The sequence below is a fragment of the Octopus sinensis genome, linkage group LG4 (genome assembly GCF_006345805.1).
Source record: "Octopus sinensis linkage group LG4, ASM634580v1, whole genome shotgun sequence".
Lineage (NCBI taxonomy): Eukaryota > Metazoa > Mollusca > Cephalopoda > Octopoda > Octopodidae > Octopus > Octopus sinensis.
Genome location: NC_043000.1, coordinates 124,420,201 through 124,436,349, shown reverse-complemented (window position 1 = coordinate 124,436,349; position 16,149 = coordinate 124,420,201). Strand labels below are relative to the sequence as shown.

The 16,149-nt window shown below is 35.1% G+C and overlaps 2 protein-coding genes across 2 annotated transcripts in view; one reads left to right on the top strand and one right to left on the bottom strand.

Moving 5' to 3' along the window:
• The window catches only part of LOC115210579 (sortilin-like), a 36,139-nt gene extending 33,518 nt beyond the window's left edge, over positions 1–2,621 (top strand). Inside the window, exons 15-16 of the mRNA XM_029779183.2 lie at positions 1,025–1,135; positions 1,790–2,621. Coding sequence (XP_029635043.2) covers positions 1,025–1,135; positions 1,790–2,048 — 370 coding nt within the window. The 3' untranslated portion in view covers positions 2,049–2,621. The remainder of the gene's footprint in view (positions 1–1,024; positions 1,136–1,789) is intronic.
• LOC115210580 (endoribonuclease LACTB2-like) overlaps positions 1–16,149 on the bottom strand; it is an 81,652-nt gene that overhangs the window by 47,859 nt on the left and 17,644 nt on the right. The window lies entirely within an intron of this gene.

Sequence of the window (16,149 nt, the reverse complement as noted above, 5' to 3'; positions counted from 1 at the left end):
ATCATCATTGTTTAACGTCTGCCTTCCATATTGGCATGGGTAGGATGGTATCATCATCATCATCATTGTTTAACGTCTGCCTTCCATATTGGCATGGGTAGGATGGTTTGGCAGAAGCCTGACCAGACTTCTATAACTATTTTGGGAGGATTTTTATAGCTGGATGCCCTTCCTAATACCAACCACCAAGCTTAGTGGACTTAGTGCTTTGTACGTGGCACAAGCACAGGTGAGGTCAGTTTTGACAAGGTTTTTACAGCTTCCAAACATCAACCACGTTACAGTGTAGACTGGATGCTTTCTAAGTGGCGTTTGCACTGACAGGATCACCAAGTAACCTATAAGACAAAAATCTTTTGAATGGGTAGGGGGCATTGGAGGAGATGATCTTGTGTCAGATGATGAAAGGTTATAGTGAGACAGAGAGAGACAGAAACAGGTTACCTGGCCAGAGAGAGAGAGATTAGCAATGAGGACAGAAACAGATGTGCTGCTGCAAAGGAGATATATGGTTACCCAACCTGAGGGAAGTTTAGAAGGACTGTAGGGATTTACTATGCATATCGATGTGCACATTGTATTTTGTGATGGTCATTTCCCTTTTTTTTTTTACCAAATAAACACATGCACTATATATTTTTTTTCTTCACTCGTTTATTACTGTTTTTATTGTATTATTTTAGCTCATGTCCATTGTCCACAAATCTTTCGTCACACATCTGTGACCTCTTCACCAACATTTTTCATTTAAATGTGTTCTTGCTCCACTTACTCCATTCTCCATTGATAACAGTAAAATTAAAATAAAAATTATAGAAAAAAAGAAAAGATTCTGTTTGAATTTCTTCCAAGATACAGACCATAGAGATGATACTATTACAAAGAATCTTGTCTTGAATGATAGTTTAATTCTTGTTGTAGAAACCAATACTGTAGCTTTAGAACACATCAGTAATCAACAATAACACATCTGTGTCCTGCATTACCATCATTTATGAATATTATATATTTTATTTTATTCTAGTGACTATGGTTATGAAGCTGATATGAATCAGAATTGCAAGCGAGGTGTTCCAGTTGGTCGGGATATAGATATATGTATACGAGGTCATGAAGAGAAAATAGTTAGTGAAGGGTAAGTTTAAACTGGCCACATCCAGCCAAAATATTTTCCATGTTCTATGTTCAAAGCAGTCAGATCCAGCCTTGCACACCTGCCCTACAATATCATTCTAGAAAATTAAGAATCACATCATCAAGATATTGTAACCATGAGATAATGCATGATTAATTCAAAACAATGTGAATAAGTAAGCTTTTCATTTGACAGAGCTGACTATTAAAGGATTAAATCAGATACTATAAAATATACTCTTCAGGCATAGCTGTGTGGTAAGAAGCTTGCTTCCCAGCGCCATGGTCTGGGTTCAGTCCCATTGAAAGGAACTTTGAGCAGGTGTCTTCTACTATAGCCTCAGGCCAACCAAAGCCTTGTGAGTGAATTTGGTACACAGGAACTGAAAGAAGTTTATTGTATGTTTGTGTGTGTGTTTGTCCCCATCTACCACTTGACAACTGGCATTGATGTTTATGTGCCTTTATCTTAGTTCAGCAAAAGAGACTGATAGAATAATATCAGGCTTTAGAAAAAAGAAGTACTGAGGTTGATTCATTTGACTAAGATCCTTTAAGGTGGTGCCCCAGCATGGCTGCAGACTGAAACAAGTAAAAAATAAAAAAGATATGTCTTTCTTAAATGTAAAGCCGTTTTTGTTTCCATTTCTTGCAGATATAGAAAAATTCCTGGTGATAAATGTTCTTGTGAAAATTCGAAATGTTTTAAACCAAACACTAAGAAAATAGACTTGGGTGTTCTATGTCATTCCAGAATACAACTTGTAAGTAATTTACTTCTTTTAGATCCCATTTCATCTGCCATTACCTCTCTCGTTCTCGCAATTCTTATGCAGCGAGTGCTCTCTATCAGTTGCCATTTTGTCAAATATTTTGCATATGCACAATCAATGATTTTTTTCCCCTCTAAATAAGCTACCATTAATAAATATGTGAATATGAAATTTTTTTTCTGTTGATCTAAAAGTCTTACAGCAAATTTACCATTTTCATCAATTTCTTTCTTTTGTTTCTTTGTTAAATATCAATGTTTTGTTTTGGCTTTAGTGGACTATGGATGTAAAATATAAAAATGAAACAATAGTCGGGTGTTAATGTTATGTAATTCATAATACCTACTAATAATGTGTCTCTTGAATAAGTGTATGATTGTGTGTTTGTACAGAAATATACTAACAAACCTTTTTTTTTTAATGTATGTAAATTATGTGTTTTAATTATATGGGAATGGTGAGCTTTCCTGCAATACGTTTGCTTAAACTGCTATGTATTTTATCGCTGAGATTTCTTTCTCAAACTGCACAACAGACATAATAAACTATTGTTAATCATTTTTTTTTTTAATGTTTTCCCAAGGCTTAAAACTGGTTTCTATATATTGATATTTAGGGAAATCTAATTTTAAAATTAATGAATTATTAAATTCATTTAAATATATTTATTGAAAGAGAATGAATGAGTAATAAATGAAAGTAATTAAAACTGTTCGACTTTAGTTTCAGTTTTGGCTTTTTCCTTCTTCTTCTCTGCTCCTCCCCTCCTCCCATCACACTTTAAACACAAATATCTTTATTTCTTCCAACTTTTGTTTACTCTGTATTTATTAAATTTAAGTACTTTTTATATTATATAATTCATAATTAATTAATAAAAAAAATTATATTTCATCAATATTATAGTATGTTTGTATTCATTGCTTTGATATTTCATGGCTGTGGCTAGTAATAATTTACAATTTCACTAAAAATTAATCCTTTTTGTTGTTATTTTTACTATTATTATATATTACTTCTCAGAGTTCTTGATCTTAATTGCTCTGGTTAAATCTGTGGGAGCAGTCAGCATCCTATTGTCAAAGGCCTCACAGGGTCTCTTTCTGCAAATTATAAGACTTGGTACAATTACATATTATTATTAATTATAATATTAAGGCAGTGAACTGGCAGAATCGTTAGCACGTTGAGCAAAATGCTTTCATCCACCTTCATGTTCTATGTTCAAATTTCACTAAATTTCAGGGTTGATTAAATAAGTACCAGTTGATCACTGATGTCAATGTAATTGACTTAATCACCTCCTCTGAAATTGCAGGCCTTGTGCCAAAATTTGAAATTATTTTTATTATTATTTTATTCTTTTACTGGTTTCATTTATTAGGTTGTACAACATTTCGATTTGTTTCATTTTTCTGTTTCCTAATATCACTTTATATCCACATTCTGGTTAAGACAGCATAATTTTAAAAAATTTCTAAGACAGGATGTATATCCAGCACCGTGACATTCTGACTAATCATTTATCTGATACAAAACTTTTTTTTTGGTGGGGGGATGTGTTGTTTGGTTGAAGATGGCTGGTGCTTCTTACATGCAATGTCTTCTTAACCAGTCTGAAAAAAGACTATCTGATCCTAGTAAGACTGACAATAAATAAGTAGATATTAAATATGGTACAAGCCATATAGCACAAGTCCCAACATATAATATTGGGTAATTCATCTGTGCAGATGATGACGTACTGATGATGACAATTGCAATCATAATAAATGAATTTATTTATTTATTTTTTTTTGTAAATATTTTGCTTTTTGTAATTAACAGACTCTCTTTTGTTTCTTGATAAAATATATTCTGTTGTAATCATCAACAGTGTTATTTGTGTTAAGTTCTTGTGACATATTCCAAAATCCAGTTTTGTGCAAATTGTAGACATTAAGTATTTAATTGACCCCAGAATGTAACCTGTGGTGGCAGTTAGACTTAGAACAATGATGTACCAAACTAGTTAGTGAAAAACATCTCAGTTGCCTCTCTTCACTTTCAACCATCACCTCTTGAACTGCTGCATTTTTTTCTTTCTTTTACTTTGCTGCTATCACCACCAACCCCACTACTTCTACCAAAAATAAAAGCTGTTTTAACCTAGGAAGAAAGCCAACAATTTGAGGGTGGGGTGTTGTTGCCTACATTGACCCCTAGTTTAATGACCCAGGAGTAATGAAAGGCAAAGTAGGATTTGAATTCAGAACTTAAAGTTCCAATCCTACTAAAGATCAAATTTGCCTAATAGTAATTTTTTATTTATTGTAAGGGAGGGAAATAAGATTGTGATGATCAATGCTTTAACTTAAAAACATTAATGGAGTCAGAAAATGTTAGTCTCGACTGATAATGAAAACATTAACCCTATCAATACCACCTCTGGCTCTGTAGTACAAATGTGTTGTTTTCATAAGTTTTGAATTAAAATTTTCCACCAAACCTTAATCACAATTAATGCTCCTAACACTAGCTCAATGATAACTAAGTTATTTTACTAATTTTTTTGTTATATTTGAAATTAATTGAAAGAAACACAGAACATCCAAACAGAAATATGGCAATGAAAGGGTTAGTGTACTTTCTTGCTCTTATTTATTACTGTTTTTTTTATACTTCTACATTTTTGATACTCCAGATAAATATAATTTTATAGGCTTGTTCTAAATACACCGATCTGTATATCAATATTATTATGTTGTTATGATAAAAAGCACTGAACCTTCTACAATACCATAGAATTAAAAAGTTCTGAAATTTGAAATGCTATCTTTAGAGGCCTTTTTTTTTAGAAGACTGATAAATTTACTGTATTATTGAATTATACCAATTAACAGTAACGTATGTAGACTGTTTACATTAGTCAGAATGGTATCGCCATCTTGTTGCTTTTATGTTTTGGCTGTGTACACTCGGGCATGGGATTGAACTCAGATGCCCATAGCTTAACCAATGCCCATAGCTATGCTGTAGTGTAGTGGATAAAGGCACTGGTTAATGTTGTACAGTCACCTAGGGGTTTTGAGTTCAGTCTCAAGCAAGGCACTAAGATGACTCACAAGATACTCGAAGAAGGCTGGAGTGTACCCAACTGAAATGTGGTGATGGCAACCATCAAGATGAGGGCATCACTCCAAGTAATATAAACAGTATACATAATAATTCCTTATCTCAGAAATATGAGTAATTTACTCTTTTTTTTTTCTTCTAAGGTGGATGCAGTTTCTCAAAGTATCTGTCTGAGAATATTTACTAGATTTCAGACCTCTGTGTTATCTATCATTTACTTTTGTGTGAATAATTCATTTTGATATATATATATATATTATATATATATATACATATATATATATATATATATATATATATATATATATATATATATATATATATATATATATATATATATATATATATACATATATTTTCTTTCCTTTTTTTTCTCTCCTTGTTTTTTCTCTGTCCCTTTCTGTAGAAGAGCATAGGCTCGAAACGTAAAGGACTTTTTCTATTCCTGAGTGTTATACTAATACATCTGTTTGTTTTGTACACCACCTGTCTTTGTCTTTTGTTTTTTTTCGTAAACCCTCCCTATATATATATATATATATAATTGAATTTGGACTTCTTCATTACTTAATCTTAAAATTTCAATTATAACAATCCTCCCACCCCAACCCATTTCTCTCAATCTCTCTCTCTCTCCCTCTCTAATCACTAAATTTTTAACACACAAAATCTTTTATTTATTCATTTATTTATTTTTCCATGTGCATTAAAAATGTTTAAATACTTTGTTATATTTATATATGTGCTGGTATTGTTAACTGTAAGGAAAAAATAAAGAGATATTTATCTCATCTTTGTTAAGAAATGAAGTGACATTTTATGAATCAGAAAAAACAAAAAACAGAAAATGTAACACAGCTTTACTGTAATATTTTTCACTAGCTCAGTTGGAAAACCTACCTCATGATCTTTTACATGATTTTAGTTTCTGCAAATATATATTTGGTTTCTCTTGTGTATTCATTTTCTCTTTTACTTTGCTGTGAAACATTCTAATGAATATAGATGCAAATTTGGCTGTGTAGCTAAGAATTTTGATCCCACATTTTGGTAACTTGAGCAAATGTTTTTGACCATAACTTCAAACTGACTAATTCTTCATGAGTAAAATTTGGTAGATGGAAACTGCAGAAGCCTGCTGTATATGATATATGTGTGTGTGTGTGTGTGTTTATAAAACAGGAATCTGGAAAATTTTTGGTATTATTTATTTACCATTACATATGTTTCATTTACTTATAGGAATCACAAAATTGAACATTACATGTTGGATAAACATGTAAGAAAATTTCCTATTAGAAATTCTTCAGATAGAGAACCAAATATTACATGCCTCACATCAATACAGCAACAACAACTGCATACTGGATTGTAATATTTGAATAAGTAGATGTGCTTCAAAAGGACACTGATTGGATTTTAACTCTACCTACATAATTCTATATATATATAAAATCATCATTTAACTTCTGCGTTCCATGGATTGAACAGTTTGACAAAGATCTGATGAGTCAAAGGACTACATCCTGCTTCAGTGTGTGTTGTGGTAGAATTTCTGTGGTTGGATGTCTTCCCTAACACCAACTGCTTTCCATTGTATACTGGGTGGTTTTTACATGTCACTGCTACTATTGAGGTTACCATGTAGCTCGCAAACCAACAAACCCAGGGAGGTAGGATGTTGCATATATGTTAGATGGAGGGTTAAAGTGTGAGGAAAGAGGTTGAAGTAATACAGGTTCTCGTAGAAGAGCTCTATTATATACACATACATGCACACATATATACATATATATATATATATATATATATATATATATATATATATATATATGAGCATTTCCCCTTGGGCATTTCCAAATCAGCAATCCAACTGACCTCTTCACCACTGCAGATATGGGGTCAGAGGTGGCGATGATTGATTACATCAATATAAAGGAAGACGATGTAATAAAGGCTATAGATGAGATGAAAACAGACTCAGCTACTGGCCCCGATGGATTCCCGGCAATCCTTCTAAAAGTATGTAAGAGAGTCCTAGCAAGACCACTGCAGTCTCTCTTTCAGAGCTTCCTTGCAACTGGCAAACTTCCAAGAAAACTGCCCTATTCATAAAGGAGGTAGCAGAGCAGAGGCCAAGAACTACAGACCTATCTCTCTGACCTCACACATCAGCAAGGTCATGGAATGAATAGTCAGAAGGAAACTAATCACCTTCCTTGAAGAAAATGACTTGCTGCCTGACACCCAGCATGGTTTCCGACCAGGAAGAAGCTGCTTAACTCAGCTCCTATAACACTATGACTGGGTGCTGAAACGACTGCTCAACCACTCAAATGTGGAAGTGATATATCTCGACTTTGCAAAGGCCTTTGATAAAGTCGATCATGGAATGATATGTCACAAACTGCGTGATCTTGACATAGTTGGAAAATTGGGAGAATGGCTTCATGACTTTCTGAAGGATAGAAGTCAGGTGGTAGTAGCCAATGGGGCCACCTCCATTAACACGCAAATAGTGAGCGGTGTTCCGCAGGGCACTGTTTTGGGACCACTACTGTTCATAATGGCCCTCTCAGACATGCCCTCAGCCACGCAGAGAGCCACGATCACAAGTTATGCAGATGATACAAAAGTTTCACAGGCAATACAGAACCCTGAAGACACTAAGCACCTGCAATGTGAGCTGGACAAAATGTACAAGTAGGCTGAAAAGAATAGCATGCAGTTCAATGCTGAAAAGTTTCAAGCTTTATGCTATCAGCATGCAAAACTGAATGCAATACCCAATGAATACACTGGACCCGGAGGGATTGCAATCCCAGAGGCACAATCAGTGCGTGACCTGGATATTCACATGAGTGATGATGCAACCTTTCATGTACATGTTGCTAAACTGGCAATGAAATGTAGACGGCTGGCCAGATGGATTCTTAGAACCTTTAGAACAAGAGAACAAGAAACCATGATGGTCCTCTGGAAGACACTTGTCCTAAGCCACTTTGACTATTGCTGTCAGCTATGGTCACCATCCAGTGTCAAGTTGATCACAGAACTTGAGGCGATCCAATGAAGCTACATGAAGAAGATAGCCTCTGTGCAGCATATAAGCTACTGGGAAAGACTCAAGAGATTAAAACTCAATTCCTTGGAGCGAAGGCAAGAAAGATATGCCATAATATATATCTGGAAGATCCTGGAAGGACTTGTCCCAAATTTTGGCATCGAGAGTCACACAAATGCCAGAACCAGGCGCCACTGCGTGGTACCAAGGACTCCAAATTTGCCATCAAGATGTAGGACAAGATACTGTGATAGCCTGGGCTTCAGAGGCCCACAGCTCTTCAATATCCTCCTGAAGAACCTGAGGGACCTGCATGGTGTAGATGCGGATGTCTTTAAAGTAGGACTGGATCTCTTCCTGTCAGGTGTCCCGGATGAACCAACTTCACAGCAGGAGGGGCAGATGAGGGCAGCTGCATCGAACTCTCTCATGCACCAAATGGCAGTTGCTAAAAAGCATTCGTGAGGTAAAATCATGTAGCAAACCAAATGGGGTGCCCCAGCATGGCCACAGCTCATGAGCTGAAACTGGAAAAATCAAAATCATTATATTAAATTAGAGATAAAACCACTACTAGGCAAATCAAACAGTGAAAATCATAAGCCAATACATAGAAATAAAATTAATTAAAAAATATATAAAAAATATAAAATATAAAAATCCAATTAAAATATTTAAATTAAAGTTAAAAATTTTAAAAAATTATTTAAATTAATAATTTAAACTTATAAATTATAAATATATATATATTTTTTATTATTATTTTATTTAATTTAATTTTTTATTTTTATTTATATTTTTTATTTTTTTTATATATTTTTATATTTATTTATTTTTTTATAAACTATCAAAAAGTATTAAAAGTTTAATAAGATAAAGAGTAAAAACACTACGATCGTTTCATGCCTGTAACCAATTCGAATAACAATAATTTAAATTCAATTAATAATTCGAGTTATGTTTACAGTCAATCTTCAGGTTAATTGTAATATTTTAATAAATAATCAAAAATATTTAAACATTTTTTAAGAAATAAATAATATAATAAATTTTCTTGTAAAAAAACTCTATTATTAAACTAGAAACTTAATGATTATGATATATATATATATATATATATATATATATAAGTGTATTTTTACCTTGTTAACAATTAACACGGAAAAATATATAAATAGTTACCAGGGCAGCAAAAATCTCACAAGTAAAGGTGTTGTAACTCCTTGTTTATAAAGGTAGAAACTTCATGTTTACGTTGAATATTTTGAATAATATGAATAAAAAATGGAATTAACGCAGGTGTAATCAAATATTTTTACTTTCGACACATGTTTCGAAAATTCCACTGATACTATTCAAAAGAATAAACGGTATAAACAATGCAATCTTCTCTTCAGGAAAGTGAAAAAACGAAACTCGTCAATAAGACATTTTAGCAAAAAATGATGGATTTGTATAGCGATAGACAGAACGCTATTAATATTGTTTAAAAAAACGTTATATGATATAACGTCATAAGTAGCTAACAGAAAGAGTAGGGATATTAATAGTGAATGTTAAATATAAAGGAAATTAAAGTTTAAATTATATATAATGATAGAGACTACTTTTAGATCGATAATAGGGGATTAAATAAGGGTTATCTGCGTTCATTAGCTTTGTATCGGTGCGTAAGTTATGTTTGTTATCAATAATTCTTTTACGACTAGAAATCTTATCTACATTATTGAATTTACAATTAGACTGAGCAGAATCTATGTAGAAAATTTTCTCTGAGGAGAAGATTGCATTGTTTATACCATTTATTCTTTTGAATAGTATCAGTGGAATTTTCGAAACATGTGTCGAAAGTAAAAATATTTGATTACACCTGTGTTAACTCCATTTTTTATTCATATATAATGTATGTTAGGGTTGTTTATTGTCAATTCTAGCATACAGTGGCGAGCTGGCAGAAACGTTAGCACACCGGGTGAAATGCTTAGCGGTATTTCGTCTGCCGTTACCTTCTGAGTTCAAATTCTGCCACGGTCGACTTTGCCTTTCATCCTTTCAGGATCGATAAATTAAGTACCAGTTACACACTGGGGTCGATGTAATCAACTTAATCCCTTTGTTTGTCCCTTCTATGTTTAGCCCCTTGTGGGCAATAAAGAAATAAGGGTTGTTTATTGTCAAATAACATGTATGTATGTATGTATGTGTGTTTGTGTGTGTATGTATGTATGTGTGTGTATATATGTATGTATGTATGTATGTACGTGGCTTTTTGTTGAAGATAGCGAGAGTTTAGCTAACAGCTTGAGTTTCACGCCACTAAAACTCATGTTACAAAACAATCATGTTCCTGCTTCAATAATAAAAAAAAGAACCATATCTTCTACAGCATATAGTGGGCACTCCTCTCTTATTAGTTCAATATGATGCAATGCCATGCATGTGTGTGTGTGTGTGTGTGTGTGTGTGTGAATAGGAAACAGTTACACTCCAGTTTTAACTAGTATTATTAAGGATTATCCCATTAGCTTAGCTATGTTTTATTACATACATACATACATATCTACATACATACATATATATCTACATACATATATATATATATATACATATATATCTACATACATACATATCTACATAGATACATACATACATACATATATATCTACATACATACATACATATATATCTACATACATACATATATATCTACATACATACATATATATATACATATATATCTACATACATACATATCTACATACATACATACATACATACATGTCTGGTCACTTGTGTGGTTTCTTATGAGTGCTACTGGTAACATGATGTCCAGTTCAGCCTGTTGTATGGTCAGTTCATCAGTGGTTAAACCAGCACTCCTAACAGGCTAGAAACTCAGCAGGACTAAAACCAAGGCTTGTCAAAAGGACAGATGAACTGAGTGTAGACTCAACGACTATCTGTCAATAGCACAATCACTCAGAAATTCTGGGTTAGTGTCTAGCATGCTGGATGACCACTGGGAGTGAGACTCTTCTCAGCTTTTGTCAAAAGATGTCTCCGGGCAAAGGTCACCCTGATATGAAACCAGATATGTAGAGAATGGGATTAGACATTTTGGAGATCTTTTGCTTGCACTTGAGATCATGGTACTCCCACATTTCTGAACCTGTAACATCCATTTTTCCATGCTGGCAAAGGTTAGAGGAATGCATTACTGAGGAATTATTTAGCAGCTACATGCTCTTTCTATCACTCACCCTTGCTTTTCAAGTAACAGATTTCTTATTTCACATGTCTTTGAATGCACAAAACCAGATGGTGATTTGTTGACAGAGGAAACAATAACCAAGTCAACTCTTATGGGTGAGTGATTTTTGGTGAATTGCTAATACAGAAGCACATATATGCATGCACACACACATGCATGCATGCACACACGCACACACACATACATGTACAAACACACTCATATACTCTTTTACGCTTTTACTTGTTTCAGTCATTTGACTGTGGCCATGCTGGAGCACTGCCTTTAGTCGTGCAAATCAACCCCAGGACTTATTCTCTGTAAGCCTAGTACTTATTCTATCGGTCTTTTTTGCCGAACTACTAAGTTACGGGGACGTAAACACACCAGCATCGGTTGTCAAGCAATGTTGGGGGGACAAACACAGACACACAAACATACACACACACACACACACACACACCCACACACACACACACATACACACACACACACACACACACATATATATATATATATATATATATCAGGGGTGTAACCAGCTGACTTATGTGTACCTTTTCCTTCTTTGGACCCTAAACTCTGCTTGCGAAGACCTGTTGAGGCAAGTGAAATCAAACTCAAATCTGATGACTAGCATCCGTGCTAGTGGGGTACAAAGAACACCATACGAATGTGATCGTTGACAGAACGGCTAACCAGCTTCTGTGCCAGTGGCACATAAAAGGCACCATTCGTGTGTGATTGTCAACAGCGTCACCTTACTGGCACTTGTGCCTGTGCTAGTAGGGTGCTAAGAGCACCATCTGAGCGTGATCGTTGGCAGAGTGGCTAACTGGCTTCCGTGCTAGTGGCACGTAAAAGGTACCATTCGAGCGTGATCGTTACCAGCATTGCCTTACTGGCACCTGTGCCGATGGCATGTGTAAAAAGATTTGAGTGAGGTCATTGCCAGTATCGCCTGACTGACCCCCATGGTTGGCGTTAGGAAGGGCACCCAGCTGTAGAAACTCTACCAGATCAAGATTAGATTCTGGTGCAGCCATCTAGTTTGCCAGCCCTCAGTCAAATCGTCCAACCAATGCTAGCATGGAAAGCGGACATTAAACGATGATGATGATGGTATATATATATATATCAAACTAAAGTTATTGAACAAACAAATGCAAGGTCATCCGCATATCATTTCATAATTCGAACATTTAATCATAGAATATACATATAAACATCCCGCAAGATGGAACATTATTCATCTGACAATCAAACAAGCATATAATAATAAGGTGCGAGAAAAGAATTTTTTTCCTCACAGTTTAGAGTTAATACTTTAGTGATTCAGAGAAATACATTTTTTTAGAAAAACCTAGAAAGTAAAAATATAATATAAAGTAATATATAAAAATATATAGGTATATAAAAATATATAAAATATATATATATACATATAGGAGCATATAAAAAATATATAATATATATCATGCAAATAAAATAAAAGTTCATCGTTTAGAAATCCTTATGTATATATATATTTTTCTTCCCCTGACGAAGGAGGTATTATCTGGATGCACCCTAGTGCTTTAAACATAATACACCCCTAAAATGGCCATAGGGATAAGTAAATATGTTCCCTTTTTAACTATAAGGCTTCTTTTACTTGAATAGTTATTTAATAAGATTTCTAAACAATGAACTTTTATTTTATTCGCATGATATATATTATATATTTTTTATATGCTCCTATATGTATATATATATATTTTATATATTTTTATATACCTATATATTTTTATATATTACTTTATATTATATTTTTACTTTCTAGGTTTTTCTAAAAAAATGTATTTCTCTGAATCGCTAAAGTATTAACTCTAAATTGTGAGGAAAAAAATTCTTTTCTCGCACCTTATTTATTATATGCTTGTTTGATTGCCAGATGAATTATGTTCCATCTTGCGGGATGTTTATATGTATATTCTATGATTAAATGTTCGAATTATGAAATGATATGCGGATGACCTTGCATTTGTTTGTTCAATAACTTTAGTTTGATATTTTTGTCTCTTTCAATAGAGCACTTCTATAGCAGTCCTATTAATCTTTTTGTTCCTGACAAGAAACAATCACTGTATTATTAATATTGATATATATATATATATATATATATATATATATATATATATATATATATATACATATATATATATACATATATATATGACGGGCTTCTTTCCGTCTACCAAATCCACACACTAGGTTTTGGTTGGCCTGAGGCTATAATAGAAGACACTTGCCGAAGGTGCCACGCAGTGGAACTGAACCCGGAACCATTTTGTTCGTAAGCAAGCTACTTACCACATAGCCACTCCTATGCCTATATTGTTATTATTATTATTATTATTATTATTATTATTATTATCATTATTATTATTATTATTATTATTATTCAGGTCACTGCCTAGAATCGAACTCGGGATCTTGGGGTTAGTAGCCCTTGCTAACCACTATGCCATATGCCCATCGGCCACCTCTCTCATCACCATTGTCATCATCATTACCATCAAGCGTTCATCTTCTGTGCTGGCTCAGATTAGGCAGTTTGACAGGATCTAGCTAGCTAATTGTCTGCTTTAAGCTCCAGTGTTAGCTTGGTATGGTTTCTGTGGTTGGATGTCCTTCCTAGTGCCAACCACCTTACAATGTGTACTGCATTTTTTATGATACACACTGTGGTTTTCATTGAGCTTCTGTCAACCAAATCCATTTACAAGACTTTGAGAAGCCCAGAGCTTAAATAGGAGACACAAAATACCATATAGTGGAATAGAACCTAAAACCAAAGTCTAAAAATATATTTCTCTCTTCCACCCTCAGAATTCCAAAAGCTCTGAAGTAGGTCATTGGTACCATGTTTCCTCTTAGACTTGGCGTTAAATAAAACAAAGAAACCTAAATTGTACAGGTCGCTTGAGCTTAGCAATTACAGCTGGCTTTAATTTTACCTATATATAAAGCACCATTAACAATTACAGCTGGCTTTAATTTTACCTATATATAAAAAACACCATTTGAGCGAGGCCATTGCCAGTACCACCTTACTGGCCCTTATGCCGATGGCACGTAAAAGCACCCACTACACTCTTGGAGCGGTTGGCGTTAGGAAGGGCATCAAGCTGTAGAAACTCTGCCAGATTAGATTGGAGTCGGGTGCAGCCATCTGGTTCACCAGACCTCAGTCAAATTGTTCAACCCATGCTACCTTGGAAAGCAAACGTTAAACAACAACGTTGATGATGATGATTTCATATTATCATTAATGTGTGAAAGGTGTGATATCGTTTATTAAGTTAAACATATATTGAATTGGTTACTACGGTGATAGCAATGACAACAACAAAAATAAAACAATGTTGAACGGAAATCAAACATTGATTCTCTTTTTACCTTGAGAGTAAACTCTTTACCTTGACAGTATATTTATGTGTTGTTGAGTGTGTGTGTGTATATCATCATCATCGTTTAACGTCTGTTTTCCATGCTAGCATGGGTTGGACGGTTCAGCTGGGGTCTGGGAAGCCAGGAGGCTGCGCCAGGCCCAGTCTGATCTGGCAGTGTTTCTACAGCTGGATGCCCTTCCTAATGCCAACCACTCCGTGAGTGTAGTGGGTGCTTTTTACATGCCACCTGCACAGGAGCCAGACGAGGCTGGCAACTGCCACAACCGGATGGAGCTTTTTATGTGCCACCGGCACGGAGGCCAGTTGGGGCGGTGCTAGCAACGGCCACGTTCGGATGGTTCTCTTATGTGCCACCGGCACTGGCACTGCTACAATTTCCATTGATGTTGATCGATTTCGATTTTGATTTTCACTTGCCTCAACATGTCTTCACAAGTAGGGTTTGTGTTACAAGAAGGAAAGGCATGCATAAGTGGGCTGGCTACGTCCCATGTAGAGGCCACGGGTTATGGTCTCACTTGTCCTGCCAGGTCTTCCCACACACAACATACTTTCAAAGGTCTCAGTCTCTGGTCATTTCCTCAGTGAGACCTAAAGTTCGAAGGTCATGCGTCACCACCTTGTCCTAGGTTTTCCTGGGTCTACCTCTTCCACAGGTTCCCTCAACCGCTAGGGTGTGGCACTTTTTCACACAACTATCTTCATCCATTCTCGCTACATGACCATACCAGCGCAAACATCTCTCTTGCACACCACAACTGATGCTTCTTAGGTCCAACTTTTCTCTCAAGGTACTTACACTCTGTCGAGTATGAACACTGACATTACACATCCATTGGAGCATACTGGCTTCATTTCTTGCGAGCTTACGCATATCCTCAGCAGTCACGGCCCAAGTTTCACTGCCATGTAGCATGGCTGTTCGTACACATGCGTCATACAGTCTGCCTTTTATTCTGAGCGAGAGGCCTTTTGTCACCAGCAGAGGTAAGAGCTCTCTGAACTTTGCCCGGGCTATTCTTACTCTAGCAGTTACACTTTCAGCACACCCACCCCCGCTACTGACTTGGTCACCTAGGTAACAGAAGCTATCAACAATTTCTTGTTTTTCTCCCTGGAATGTGGTGGAAGTTGGTCTCTGAGCATTTTCAGTGTTTATTGCTCCTGAGCATCTGCCACATACAAAAGCTATCTTCCCAGTTAGCCTTCCTTTGACATTACTGCACCTCTTATGTGTCCATAGCTTACACTTGGTGCATCTTATAGAGTTTCTACCTACGCCTTTTCTACAGATCGAGCAGGGCGATCTACCTGAAGGCATTTGTGATTTGCCTACCTTCCTACATATTAGGATTTTGG